Source organism: Castor canadensis, chromosome X (genome assembly GCF_047511655.1).
Source record: "Castor canadensis chromosome X, mCasCan1.hap1v2, whole genome shotgun sequence".
Classification (NCBI taxonomy): Eukaryota; Metazoa; Chordata; class Mammalia; order Rodentia; family Castoridae; genus Castor; species Castor canadensis.
Window position 1 is genome coordinate 22,763,329 of NC_133405.1, and position 15,522 is coordinate 22,778,850.

Here is a 15,522-nt window from a genome sequence, read left to right on the forward strand (position 1 = left end):
ACCGGGAAAACTGGCACCACTTCCTGTCTTTTATACACAGATAAGCAGAGCTGCATGCAGGCTGTGCCCCATCCTCACACCAGCTCCTTCACTTTGGCACCCAGTTTCTTCTGAGCCAGCTCCCCAAATATTTCCAGTCAGAAGGAAGACGTGCCGGCGAGAACTGAGTTGAGGAATTGGCCAGAGTCCCATCCAAGGTTACAGGCCAAAACAAAACAAAACAAAATCCTCCTTCTCCCACTCCTGACATTTCATAAAATGCATGGCCAGAAGCCAGTTCCTGTTTGCATTTTTCATTGGTAAAAGTTCAAAATTCAAACTTATTATTTATAATCTGTTTCTATACTTGATGGGCCTCTGTAGAAAAGTCTTTCTCCAGATCTTTACTGTTTATGTTCTGAGCAAATCTTGTTTTTCTTTCACATGTGTTCAGGCAGCCTATATAATTTAGTTGTAGGATTAAGTGTAAATATAAACTTACACACTCTTTCAATGTACTTTCCATAACACACTAAGCCAGTTACACTGTGAAAACTGTTTTACTCTGAAATTTAACTTAGTAACTAATACTACTAAGAAATTTTATGGTTAAGGAAAATCTAAGAAAGCTTTCGGTAGCCAATCACATCACTCATCAGACTTTTTGGTTGTCATGTCTCTTTAGACTTTTAAAAATATAACAGCCTTTATGAGGACTAATTCACATACTATCCAGTTCATTTAAGGTGTGTGATTCAATGAATATTTAAAAATTGTGTAAAAAAATTGTGTAATCATCACCACTATTTAATTCCAGAACATTTTCATCACTTCTACAAGAGACCTCCACACCCATTAAACAGTCACTGTCCCTTTTCCCCTCCCACTAGTTCTAGGAAACCATTCATCTATTTTCTGCCTTTGTGGGTTTGGCTATTCTGGAAATTTCACACAAATGGGTCCATGCAATATGTGGCTTTTGGTGACTGGCTTATTTCATTTACCATAACATTCCCAAGGTTCACCCATGTTGTAGTATGCATCTGTATTTCATTCCTATTAATAGCAGGATAATATTCCATTGTGTGGACACCTTGCATTTTCTTTATCCATTCCTCTGTTGATCGACCCTTGGGTTGTTCCTACAGTTGGCTCTTGTGAATAATAAGAATGTGCTTGATTCTTGTTTTCAGTTATTTTAGATATCCACCGAAGCATGGAAGTGCTAGGTCGCATGGTGACTAATTTTAACATTCTCAGGAACTGTCAGACTGTACACCACAGCAATGCACTATTTACATTCCCACCCACAATGTCTGAAGAGTCCAGTGTTTCCGCCTTTTTAATTACAGTTATTCTAGTGGTTGTGAAGTGGTGTCACGCTGAGGTTTTGATTTCTGTTTCCCCATCAGGCTATTTTTAATGGATATTTTTCTAGATGCAATTTGCCTCACAACCTTAACTTTCCAGAGCATGGTTCTACCTGGACCATGCTATGAAAGACCCATGGAACAGCATGGAAGTTCTGTGGGAAAGCTCACCTCTGTCCCCTTCAGCCCTCGTTCAACAATTAACTCTCATTTGACATTCATGACTGACCATTTTTCCAGAAGGATACTAGAAAATTCACAGTGACAGATACTGCAGCAATGAAAGAAGTGACAGTAGAAGTGACAATTAACAGTCTACTAGAGGAGGAGGAAAACTATCATACTTCCCAAGACGTTAACGATCCCAACCAAGCCTTTAACCAAAGGACAATTTATGTTCAATATTTGTAAGAAGGCAAAGCTACTTGTAACACACTTTAGAAACATTTCCGTGGTGAGTGGCTCAAAGGAAAACGTGTTTGACTCTCAAATAGAAAAGCTTAACTGAATTTTGTAGGTACTTAATTTCCTAATGATAGCTGAAAAATCAGGTGACATTGAATGTCCTCATGAATACAGAAAAGACAAAGATTGCATAAAGTTACTGAAAATATTTTTCAAAAGTTAAAATTAAATATTTTCAAGATCTTTAATTCTACTTTCTGATGATGTTAATAATTAGTTGATTTGTCAGATACTCAGGGCTTACTTTTGCCTCAGTGTTATTTTGGTATGTGTTCATGGTGTTATTACCAGTAAATTAACCTTTCTTACATCTTAACCACATTGACACTGTTGCTGGGTGACACTGGGTTAAACTGAGAACATTAAAGCCATGCAATATTTACCGTATTACTGAACCATGCTTCCTGTCTCACTTATTTGTGTATGCTGAAATCTCAGTTGTTCTAATTTTCCTTCATAGACACTAAGAAGCATACCTGTTCCCTCCCCCCAAAAAATCCCAGATCTTCTCAAAGAACATTTTGATCTGATACACATTTTACGTTTCCATCTTCCACCTTAAATAATATGCAGTGAGTCTCCAGGTGCTTGTGTCATGACTGTTCTATGTGATTATCAGTGACTCCATTTCTAACACATGCACGAGTTACCTTTCAGAACAACCTGAATTTTCTTAGCAATTCCTCTGTTCTGGATTTTGTGAGCAGATAATCGCGCCTTTAGTCAGACCATAACAAGGTTACTTTAAAGACAGGGTTTTAGTATAGCCTCTAAAAACTGGAGACACACAAGTGGATTATGAATACGTAAGGGGCGGTTATGTTAAGCTATGCTGTTTTCTGCACAGTGGACCCCACAGTGAATTCTACCTTAAAGAGAGCAAAAATAAACCATCATTTCAAAAACTGGGTGGTTGCCCAGTGTTGAACTGCAAGTCTAAGCAGTTGCTACCTTTGCCCCGCACAGTGTTACACTGGGAAATGCCCCTTTTATTGACAAAAGCTGACTACTCCATTGCACTGACAGTCTGTAGTCGCTTCCTGTTTTATATAAGATATGGTTGCTTTTCCTTCCAAATCTAGAGCTGGAAACGGAAGCACTGTAGTGATTTAGCTAATTGCATTTATCTTTTTCTTGCAGGTTCTGAAAAGTGCCTTTTCTGAAAACTCTGCTGCTTGGAATCTCCTCTAGAGCTGTCTCTTTCCAAACCCCCTCCCCACACATCCTCCCCCGCTCCTCGCCCCACAAAACCTGGTATGCTTGTAGCTCGCTGTCAGCAACGTGTCCATTGATTTTTTCCCCTGTGATTCTCAGTTTTCTTAGTCATTTTCCCTCCCCTTGATTTTGCAGCTAAACTTTTTTTTAGGTTGTAACACCCTCCCCAACCTTATTCTTTAAAGCTCAGAAATAGGGAGAAAAAAACCAAACAAACTTTGCTTTCCCTGCTCTGAGACCATTCCACAAATTGAAGGGCAGCCAGCAGCATATGTTTTTTGTAAGAATAATTGAAAACATCAACTAGACAGCACAGAACTCTTTTGAAAGTTGGCCAGTGATTTGAAGCAAATTCAGCAAAGGAACAAAATCCAGCATTCAATATCTTAACCTTTACAGTTGCCTTCTTAGGAGTTGGTCTCTAATTTGATTTTAGTTATTCTGATACAACCTTGATTCCATAAGTGGCTTTTTGTTTGACTAGATCAGATTTGACTTAAAGAAAAACCTAAGTGCTAACAAACAGACATTGCACCAAAGCAGCCAACTGTCTTCACATTTAGCTCGAGTTTATTTTTACTCCTCTAACCTATCATAGTGTCCGAAAGAGGGTGCACTTGATATAATTTGCTTTCAATATGACAGCTGTCAATGTTGCCCTGATTCGCGATACCAAGTGGCTGACTTTAGAAGTCTGTAGAGAATTTCAGAGAGGAACTTGCTCTCGAGCTGACGCCGAGTGCAGGTTCGCTCATCCGCCCAGAGTGTGCCATGTGGAAAATGGCCGTGTGGTGGCCTGTTTTGATTCTCTAAAGGTGAGTGCTATCTGAATGCACATGATGCTTTAAATATGTTGATTTCTGTGTTTTTGAAATGTTATGTAATGAGTAAAATTAATAACAGCATGAAATTGGTTAAGTTTTATTTCTTTTATGAGACAAGATGTAGACTATGGAATGAAGCCAGTGGAAAGTTCACTCCATCAAAGCCCATTTATCAAGATAGATACACTTAAAGGATAAAAATTCAAGAATTTTTGCAAGAGTGAGGGATTGCAGCATTGCTATACTTTACCTTTTTGTATAGGATTTAGGCTTTTAATACACTGACCAAAACCCTCATCTAACCCAGAGAAATTGTAGTATAGTGCATATTATCAAGTGCATATTATCAAGATGCACTTGACAGGGACCACTCGGCTTTCAGAAGATAAATAAAGTCAGACAGAGAGTGTAAGGTTAAAAAAAAATCTCACCATTCAGGAGAAAAATTATGGCATTTGGGAGATTTTTAGTTAAGCTGTATTTTGAGCCTTTGACCTAAACATCTCTACAAAACTAGGTTCACTTATATTTTTTCTTCAACACCTAATTGACTAGATTTGTGAGTATTTTATAAGGGAAGTTCTACTGCCAAGGTCGTCAGTCCTGAATATTTATAAACTAAATCTGAGGGCGGATGAGGCTACATGTAGGATAGGACATACATGATTGTCGAACAACAGAATACACTGGTTTTCATATTTTATTCATGGTTATCCTCAAATTAAGGATAAGGAGGTACAAATTAAAGCATAGAAGCAAAAAGTGGAATGGATTCTTGGTTTGATTAATAAGATTTGCTATGATGTATTTGACATTTTTTCAAAATACATCAAAATGAGTTAAGATTAACAAGAACCTTTTCAATTTCTTGATATTGTTTTACCCTCATCATGACCACTTTTATCTCATTGATATTTTTTACTGATGGCTGCATTGGTTACTAGAGATATATTCCTTCACATAATAATTTCCTCAGAATGCACTTTCTCAAATGATATACAACAGATTGAGTATACCTGATCTGAAATGCTTGGGAACAGAAATGTTTCAGATTTCAGAATTTTTCGTATTTGGGAATATTTTCATGCACATAATATCTTGGGAATGGAGCCAAAGTCTAAACATGAAATTCATTTATATTTCATATACACTTCTGCACACGTAGCCTGAAGATAATTTTATGTGATATTTTTAGTGCACCTGCATTTTGACTGTGACCGTCACACGAAGAAGTCAGGTTTCCACTTGAGGCTCAGAAAGTTTTGAATATTGGAGCTTTTTGGATTTTCAGATTAGGGATGCTCAACATATGCTTCAGAAGTTACTTTTACTTATTTTGTGATTGCTAGTTTTCATTGCCGACCATTCCAGTTCAATAATGGAACTTATGGTAAAGATAAAGGTAATTACTGATACTGAAAATCTCTGAACAGCTTTGATTTGCAGTAGATATCATGACTAAAAGGCATACTTTGTTTTCCTCATTTTGGAACCATTTGTGTTTCATCTATAGTTGTTTTGAGTACTACTTCAATCTACTGCACTGGGTACTGCCTTGAGGTAGAAAAAAGCTCTGGGTTAGTTGGGGGAAAAATTGGTGGCATCTTTTATCCAGTCCATAGAGAAGGCCAGGCACTGCAGTAGGCCCTTTGCATATGTTGTTGAAGACCTGGGGTACAGTTCTAGTTCCACTGCTGTATCTGATCTTGGGCTCCTTAATCTCACAAACCATGAACGATTCCATCTCTAACAAAAGGATAACTCTTTCTCTACCTAACTTCCATGATTACCGTGGAGAGTCCAAAGAGATAACACAAATGAAAAATGATGCAGTACTGCAAAAGTGAATTCAGTGAACGTATGAAGTGCTTATTTCAGCAGTTCTTCAAAAGGGTTCTATTTAGTTAAGGTTTATTACTTAAAACTACAAGCTCAAGTCGCAAATGGACATGTCCAAATCCAGTTGCCATGAGTGTCAGATTAGTTCTTCAAGCTAAGTATCACTGTCTCTATGGCTTCCTCTATGACACAGAGTTCCTTACTCACCGCAGAGTCTGTCTTTCCCAGCATCCTAGAATGCCGGAGGAGACGTGTGATCTTCCTAGCCATTTCTCTTTTAAGTCACTGTTCCCGTTTAAAGGCAAGAGTGCCATAAACCAAACCCTTCAAGAAAATAATGTGGAAGGTGATTGTTTATAAAATGCATACTGCACTTTAAAGCTTAGAAAATGTTTAATTCAGAGACTAAATAGATAATGGCGAGTGAATATAAATGAACCACTTAATTATTTAAATAAGCTGTGTACTCACGGTATCTAGTGATTTAAAAATAATCCGTGCTTTATGTTAATATCTCGATGACCAGTCACATAGGATGAAGAGAATTTGCATAATCCCTACGTGCTCAGATTTTTCATGAAAGCCTTCATATTTTAAATATACAAAGCATTTCAAATAATTATTTAATTTTCCATTTAGATAACATATTCATCAAACTTTCATGCCTGCATAAAAGCTTTGTATTTCTCTTTTGCATTGTTTCTTATCCACGGTACGCATGAAAGCAATACTCAGTTGAGGGTAATTGACCTGTGTAGGTGGTACTACTGTCGTATCAACACTGCACAAAAAGCATACCTCAATAGTTACTGCAGCATTTGCTGCCCCTCTTGAGTCTGTGTAATTGAAACACCACTGAAATTTAACTGTGTACTGTTTCTTCTTCCACGAGTGGTTAAATAACTGAAGCAATCATTTGATGAGTGTTAGGCTGCAGCTTTTATTTTTTGTTTTGTAAGGATTTTATTAGCGCAAGCTACTCTACCAGGTAATGGTTCTTTGCCTTCAGAATCGGTACAATAGACACAATGTCCCTTACTCACTTCATAATGAGGGAATGTCGTGAAAATAAGGTGAGCTGGATGGCTGAATGTCTACTGTGCTGAAGTGCCTTGCTCATCACTCCATGAATGCGAGTGTTCAGTGATGAAGGTCACACTATCTTCAGACAGAAATATAAACAGTGAAGCCTGTAGATCAGTTTCTAGCTACATTAAAGAGTCTCATGTCACTTTGGTATGAAGCTGTTTTTGACTTAATTGCCTTGTCGGCTTGGCACAATTTATTTCAAAAGTTCCCTCCCAAGTATCATTTAATCTATTCTATACTGATTTCTTGACATTAGAGTTTGCTGTTGATCTAGGTTGGCATTTTTAGTGAGTGTCCCTTAGATTAAACAAAGGGTCATCCCTTTTAAAATTAAATTCACCTTTGTTTTCATAGCCAACTTATTCTGCACCAACAATATTTTGGTGTCTCGAACCTTCCACTCCATAGTCGACATACTGTGTGATGTCAGCCACCTTTATCTAGGAAGGATATAAATGTTGCCATTATTTTATTATGACAGATCAATACCCATCCCATATCTCCACCATACTCAGCATTTTGGGTAGTTTTGTAACAGTTATTTTCTGGCTTAGATTATAGCAGCAAGCATAGTCAGAGGACAGACACTCATGTCACCCATATGCATTCCTAAGAGATGGGAACTGGGAGAAGAATGCATATAAAACAACCTCATGCTACATCTTTAAACATCATACATTATAGGCATAATGATATTTTGTCAAGTGAAACCTGTTGTTTGGGCATATGGATATGAATCTATCCTCATAGGCAATAATTGGCCCTCGGGCTGGTATATTCCGTATTAGCACTAATAGTTACAGTAGTTTTTACTAGTTTAAGATTGAACTATTTTTGGCTGGGGATGCAACTTAATAGTAAAGTGCTCGCCTAGCATGTGCAAGACACTGGGTTCAATGCCCAACACTGCAAAACAAAAATTGACTATTTTTTGATTGAATATTTGCTCATCCTTGTTTGCTAAGGCAAAGCTTACCAGAAGCTAGAATCCTAGCAACATAATCCCCAGGTCACTACACAAGACCTCAGTACCATCTATAAGCTCTGTCAGAGATGACTGCCTGCACTACGAAGCCACAGAAGCGAGCCCTGTCAACTTGACACTCAAGGCAAATAACATCTTACTGAGTCAGAATCTCTAACTTCTGTGATACTGGCTTAAAATGGAAGTGTCCTTCACTGATAAAAGTCATTGCTCTTTTGGACATTTCAAAAGACTCTTCTCAAAGAAAAATGCGGTTATAATTAGTACTCAAATAAATATGTATTGGTAGAGCAGCCTTACTTTTTAGACTTTTTGTCTGAAATAATTTTAGACTTACAGAAAAGTTACAAAAATAGCACAAGCAGCTCCCGTATCCTCTTCACCCAGATCCCACCTAATGTCAACAACTTACATACCATGCATAGCACAGTTATCAAACCCAGGAAATTGACACTGTGCAAGAATCTTAACTAGGGACCATATTTGAATTTCCCCAACAGTCTTCCTAACGTCCCGTCTCTGTCCCAGGGACCAATCCAGGATCCCACAATTACATTTAGTAGTCGTGTCTTCTTACCCTTCTCCAGTCTGTGAGCCTCCATCAGTTTTTTTCCTTGTCTTTCATGATCATGACACAAAACAAGAAACATTCCACGGAATAACTCACCAGTCCTCACCCAAAGTGTCAAGATCACAGACCTCAGGGAGAAATTGGCTGAAATTCAAATAAGGGTTGTAGTTTAAATAAGAGTCTTGTATCTGTGTTAGCTCCCTGGTTTGGGTCATTGTGTTATGGTTAAATAAGTTTTTTCCCCCTTTTTTATTATTGTTACACTGGGGGTACATTGTGACATTTACCAAAAGTGCTTATAATATATCACAGTTGAATTCACCCCCTTCACCATTCTTTATCCTCCCTCCCCCTATTCCTGGAATAGTGTCAACAGGTCTCATTTTTCCATTTTCATACATGAGTATGTAATATTTCTACCATATTCATCCTCCTATACCCTTTCCTTATGTCCTCCCCCTCCCACTGCTACCAACCTTCCAGACAGGACTTGTTTTACCTTCCTTTTGTCTGTTTTTGAAAAAAGACATTTTTGTTTGTTTAACATAGCTGTACAGGGAGTTTCATCGTGACACTTCCATGCACCTAAGTTTTTAATAGAATGGGAACCTGGGTGAAGCGTATACTGGAACTCAAGGTATTATTTTTGCAATTTTTCTATAAGTCTAAAATAAATTATGGTGGTGGGGGGGTGCTGGAAATTGAACCCAGGACCTTCTGCATGCCAGAGCATACACTCAACCAGTGAGCTACATACACCCCTTATCCCTCAAAATGAAATTTTGTTTTAAGTTACCATTTTTAACCTTACATGTGCATCTCCTGTCTTTTAGGGCTCAGAAATACAGAGTGTTGTTTTTTCTTTTCCTTTTCCTTTCTTTTTTTTTTTAAATAGGTTTGGGTTCGGTAATAAGAAAACTGTAGATGTAGCTTAGTGGTAGAGCACTTGCCTTCATGAACAAGACCCTGGGTTCCATCCCCAAATGGTAAAAAACAAAACAAAACAATACAAACTGATATCTACACAATGGCTGATTCTGGAACAGCCTTCCAAAAGCCCAGTTAGTCAGGTAATTAGTTTTGAAAAGTGCTTGTGCCCATAACAATACTTAACACTAGCAAGTCAAGAATTTTGGCTGTCAAAGGAAGACTGTTCTGTCCAAAACTTTCACCATCTGCGTATAAGGAAAGTAAGAGCCAGTGAAGGAGAGTCACTTACCCAAGGTCATATATGCAGTTATGGAAACAGCCAGATGACTCCAGTGTTCTTCCAATGGTTTCAGACTTTTTCCCTATGGAGAAGAAGGAAATGGAGAAAACATCAAAAGGGCTATTGTTTCACAAAACCCCAAGCACCAGCTCCTCTTGCTGGGGTCAAGGTCACGCTGTTCCATAAGATATTGGGATGCCCTCACTGTCTGTGAACTTGTATAGTTCTTTTTCACTTTTTGTACTTAAAAAGGGGGGCGAGTTGAAGAGGAAGCCAACTTTTCCTTTCATAATCACTCCCTCTTTTATTGTTTCATGGTACTTTATTTAGATTAAGATTTTAAATTAAAGTTCATTGATTAACATTTGGACAATTTGTTCTGAAAAGGAGGAAGAAAAGAAACAGGATGCTTTTAGTTTTTAGACAAAGTTTCTTAACTTTGCGACACTAAGCTTTGCTAAATAGCTCAGTGGCAGAACACTGTGTTGTTTCTGCTTCCTGGTCCATCCCTCTCCCCAAATTTGGGGGCTATTATTGCACAATATTCTTTGATGTCTGCTTCTATTGTATGCTCATTAATATAGCGCCTTGGCCAGCTGGGGAGGTATCTGTCACAGATAAGCCGAAGACATTGTAGTAGTACTTTGGCCTCATATTGGGTCGGATATTTTTTATAAAATAACTTGGGCTCTAACTCAGCTTACTCAAAATGTTCTTTTATGGGATCACAGCTCAAGATCTTTTCTCTCTCCACCTTGCAGCCAAATTGCAATTGACCGTCTGATGAGAAAGGACTCGGGATAGGACCAGGATTGGGGATATGCTCCCCAATCCCAATTTGATTATAAAATCCCCATTAAGTAGGAGAGATTCGAAAACCGGAAATTTGAAAAGTGCATTACATGTCCATTCTTATGTTTGGAAGAAATGCTTACATGGTAGAGAAATAGATAAATAATTCTGTTCTTATATTAGCACTTCTATATGAAGTCAGTTCAAACATTTTTCTTCTCTGTACCTGATTTTTGTGAAATGTGAATACAAGGTATTTCTGCACATCTGGAAACAGCAATTCGTTTTTTTAAGAATATAACTTTTTGTTACAAGAACATCATTTACTTACTGCTCATTTTGCCCTAAGAGATGAGCTGTCTACCTGTACCATCCTTGACAATGACCCTGTTTTCCTCAATCTCAGTGTGTCACCGGATCCTTCATTTAGGGTTGTGTGTTCCAAAGGAATCTCAGCCATCTGCGTGTTTCTCAGTTTCCCTAAAGGATCTTTTCATTTTCCTCTCTGTTTCTTCGACTGTGCAATCCATCTTCTATTACTTAAATTTGTGGTTTTGTTGTAGTCGTGTAGTCCAGATTTGCAATCCTACTTGGGTTTCAATGTTTTTATTTCTACAAAAAACCTTCAGTTTTCACCTCAGAGTCAAGTGTTACTGCTCGATATAATTAGGCACTGAGCTCATGCTTTCTGTCATCTTTCTTGAGGTTGCTTGTTTAAAATTCAGTCAGTCATTCCCTGTGTTTGTCCACCTTTTATTTTCTAAATCATCTCCCCTATTTAGACTTAATATATTGCTGCTGGAGGTGGAACACATCAGTACTAGTTTCTTGCTTATGGTGAATTTGTGTAGCATTTCGTAATATCACATCTAATCTGTTATTTAGTTAAGTACCCGTGACTATAGGATCTATCTTTTTTTAAAGGTTTGAAGGTATAACTTGGTCAGAGACATTCAAATGTATGCCTTAAAATGGATTTTTCTATCATAAATGGGCATTTTTTTCAGTTACAGTTCAATTTTTTACCCACTGGAAATTGATAGAAAAAAAATTAACCTATGCTCCTACACACATCCTTCTGGGTAGACAATGGCGGCAGTTTCCATACTGAAAATCATCCACAAATTTGAAAGCATAGAGTCCACAGTAATATGTGTCAGCCATGATTTGCCAGCTATGTACTAATTAGCTGTTCTGATTTCTCTTTTTGGCATGCAAAAATTCAAACAAATCCTTCTTTTTTATTTTTTTCAGTGCTGGGGAATTGAGCCAAGGGCTTGTGCATGCTGGGCAAGCATTCTACCACTGAGCTACATCCCCAACCCTCTTTTGCTTTTTTGTAATTGTTCTTTGAAATAGGGTCTCATTATGTACCTCAGGCTGGCCTTGAACTCATACCCCTACTTCCTCAGCCTCCCAAGTGCTTGGATTATAGATGTGCACCACCACACCTGGTTTGAGAATGCCTTTTTTCTCTGTGACTTTGCACTCTTCGTCCATGTTTTATATGCTTCAAAATACATTGCATAGGCAGAATTGTGGTCTCAGTAGTCTCTCACTAAGATATCATACTCTTACACTGTCTTGAGACAGTGTTGTCACATTGTCTTAAAAACCTTTGTTTATCCTTCTATTTGTGAAAGATAGTGACACTGAAGTAACAATTTGAAGATTTTTAATATCTCCATGAACTCTGTGTTCTTGTAACTACCCTCTCTTGCTAAGTTTTATGCTTATAATATGCCCTCCCTAAGTGAACTTAATTTTTTCTAGCATTTAGAAAAACATCATAACTAGAGTGTCTGCAATTTCCTGTTTATTTCATTTTATATTGGCCAGGAAAACATTGCATATACAAATTCAATCTTAAATCTAACTGGAAAAAATTTAAAACCATGACTATCTTCCCTCCTCCAGTACCCCACTAGAGGAAGAATTTTATTTTGGAATATTGTCTTACATTTCAAAGCCTGAAAGCAGTCTTGATAAATGCTTCTTTCTTGGGTGCGTTACAAATGTTACCACTGAAATATTTGGAATGAAACACGGTATCAGCAAATGGAATGAGGATAGAAAATATTACCTTGTAATAACAGTTCTAACAAAGGCTCCTTGTGTGGCCTTGAGTCAGTCATGGGAACCCACTACTTCTGTTAGCAGTAACAAGAGAGTAAGCAGCAGCGCTCCATTTGTAGGACTATTGGCTGTGGTTTGCTACAAGGATTTTTCTAAATGGCAGGGGTTATTTAGTGCTTCAAGGCCTGTCACATCTATGTACATTCAATCCCCCAAAGAAACAATTCATTCAATAAACATTTATTTAAACCTATCGCTTGTTACACACTGCGCTCAGTACTGTGCACAACACAGAAGTCGTGGAAGATGTGGTTCCCGCCTGACATCTTAGTATGAGGTTACTCGTGTTATTGCCATAAGGCAGGTATAGACTCAGTGAAAAGAATCCAAGTGAAGAGGCACGGTCTAAGGTCACATCCCGCTGTGGGTTTTAAAGATGCAGTTGGGGGAGAGGCACTGTTTGAAGTACTCTTTGAAGATAGGAAAGGAAGATATTCCAGGCAGAGGGGATAAACTGAGCAGAGACAGAGGGAAACTGATGTGTCTGGGGAGTTGAGTGTTAAGTCCGCAGGCCTGGCATGGAGCTTGAGCTGCAGAGGAATGGGCTCTAAAGTCAGTGAGGAGTTTGGACTTCATCTTGTAGCTCTGAGAAATCTGACCTTTTTTGAGCAGAGACATGACACTCTCCATCTGTGCAAGAAAGTTTGTGGAGCCAAAGTGCAGGGCACTAAAGGGGACCTTTTAGGAAGCTGTTGAAGTATTGAAGGCTTGAAAGGAGAAGGGTTTCGTGGCAGTGGAAAGAGAAAGCCAGAAATGGAGGTGATTTGCAGATAAAATCAACATAGTTCAATAAGAGGTAATTGACATTCTACTGCAGCCTGTGACTCTTGTGTTCCACTTGGCATAGGTTCCTTAGACTACGTTGCAATTACTGGGAGTTTTTAAAACTATTTCTTGTTAGCATACATTAACGGTGCAAGGGAGTTCCATTGTGATAATTCCATATTTGTATACAGTGGACTTTGAGCAGACTCACCCTTTCTATTGTTTTCCATAAGCCCCGCTTCTTGGCTCCTCCCCCCATTTTCAGGCAGTGTTTGGTGAGTTTCTTTATGCTGTCTTCAGTCCGTTTTAAAAAGTGAGGTCTCAATTTCCACTATTTTAAAGACAAAAATAATGTTGACTATTCCTAGATTATCATGCTAATTATTTTAGAATAATATTTAATTGTAACTACTCAGGAAAACTTTTAGGTTTTTAAATTTTTTAGACATGGTGTCACACACTTGTAATCCCAGTGCTTGGGAGGCTGAGGCAGGAGAATCATGAGCTCCTGGCCATGACTATATAGTGAGATGCTGTCCCCCAAACAAAAAATTTTTTAAGTGACATTTAAGTGAAGGTCGACTGTACTTTTGTGTAGTTTTGTTTTGTTTTAGTCACTGTCTTCTTCACTATTTTCTTTTGTGCCTAACACCTAATAGGACCTTCATAAGGATTTGTTCAATGAAACTTAAGCTCACTGAATCACTTCCAGGAAGAACAAATTCAGGCTTAACTGAGAAGTGCCCAGTGCACTCTTCATCTGCACCATGCTTCTACAGCTTAAATATGGATGGAAATTGTGTACATGTAGGTGTCAACTTTTCTCACTCAAACGCATTTTAACCTAGATTTCCTGGCCTACACATTTCTGATTTTTGCAAATGTAATTCCATCCCTTGGAATCAAGTGCTGTTAGATATTCTCCAAATGTGGCATTTTGTGTACTTTTATTTTATATAGGGATTTTCAAACTTTTGATGAGGGGCGACTATTACATATTATTTAAAAATAATTAGTATGATAATCCAGTAATAGTCAAACATTATTTTGCCTTCAGATGTTTAGGTTTTACAGCAGATTGGCAGTTCGCTAATCAAGGTATTCTTGAAAGCATGATTAGCAGTAATAAGGTCATTTTGAGTCAAGTACGTGTTCATATTTTGAAAAAAAAAAAGGAGGGGGGTTGTGGAAGAGAAACATATATTTAGAGTTCAATCAGTAACTTGCCCTAAATACACAATGATATTTGGAAATCCCAAAGAGTCTGAGCGTAGAAAGGCCAAGAAAAATTGTTTCATTTTTTGATGGGACTGGGGTTTGAACTCAGGACTTTGCATTTGCAAAGCAGGTGCTCTACACTTGAGCCACACCTCCAGTACATTTTGCCCTAGTTATTGTAGAGATGGAAGTCTCTTGAACTATTTGCTCATGCTGGCCTCAAACCATGATCTTCCCAATCTCAGCCTCCCAACTAGCTAAGGCACATTACCTGCCTGAGAAAGTAATCTTAATTTTAAGAAATGTTATGGAATTTCCTTAATTCTAAGGAATTTTTCTAAGCCTAAAAATCTTGGAGTTTATGAAGTTAGCCCAATGTCTTACACTTTCCTCCACTTCCAGCTCCATTCTGAGTAGTTCTCTGGTTTTCAAAATGAGGATCCCGAAGCCTTGGTGCAATCCTCAGTAACAAAGATCTGATGAGTCAGTTTGGGCAGGTGACGTTGCTCTCAAAACCAGCAGAGGTGCCTGGAACATTTTAGTAAACTGTTTCAGTGAAGAAGGAAATTTAAAATACTTTTAAGTATTTTGCAGCATTCAGCCAAAGTCAACATTTGGCAATGATTTCCATAATTGTGATTTGCATATGTTAATAGGCAACTGAGGGATAAGACAGAACCAAGATCACCTCTGCCTCCAAATTCTTGAGACCTCACTTTGGTGGCATGTGATATATGTTTCACATATTTCTTCCCAAATTTTCCTATTCTCCCACTAGAGAAACACATATGATAAAAAATGACATTGCTCTCAAGTCAGAGATTATAAAAGAAGGAGAAAGAAGGGAAGAAGGAAAGAAGACAAGGAGAGAAAGGGAAGGAAGGGGGATGGAGAGAGGGAGGGAGGGAGGAAGGAAGGAAGGAAAGAAGGAAGGAAGGAAGGAAGGACCTTAGGAGTCACCTATTGAGAAATGCTTTTCATCTCGAAATAAATTGACTCTTGTAATAATGTGTTTGAAATTAAATCAGCATGAAAGTATAATAAGTAAAATAACATACTAATTA

The 15,522-nt window shown here is 38.0% G+C and overlaps 1 protein-coding gene across 7 annotated transcripts in view; it reads left to right on the plus strand.

Annotated features, from left to right (window-relative positions):
- Window positions 1–15,522, plus strand: part of Mbnl3 (muscleblind like splicing regulator 3) — a 108,688-nt gene that overhangs the window by 39,839 nt on the left and 53,327 nt on the right. For 5 of the 7 annotated variants that reach the window (XM_074063579.1, XM_074063578.1, XM_020152016.2 and 2 more), the window contains exon 2: window positions 2,955–3,844. The exons of the other annotated variants lie outside the window; for them this stretch is intronic. In XM_074063579.1, coding sequence (XP_073919680.1) covers window positions 3,668–3,844 — 177 coding nt within the window. In that variant the 5' untranslated portion in view covers window positions 2,955–3,667. The remainder of the gene's footprint in view (window positions 1–2,954; window positions 3,845–15,522) is intronic. 7 annotated transcript variants of the gene reach the window in all.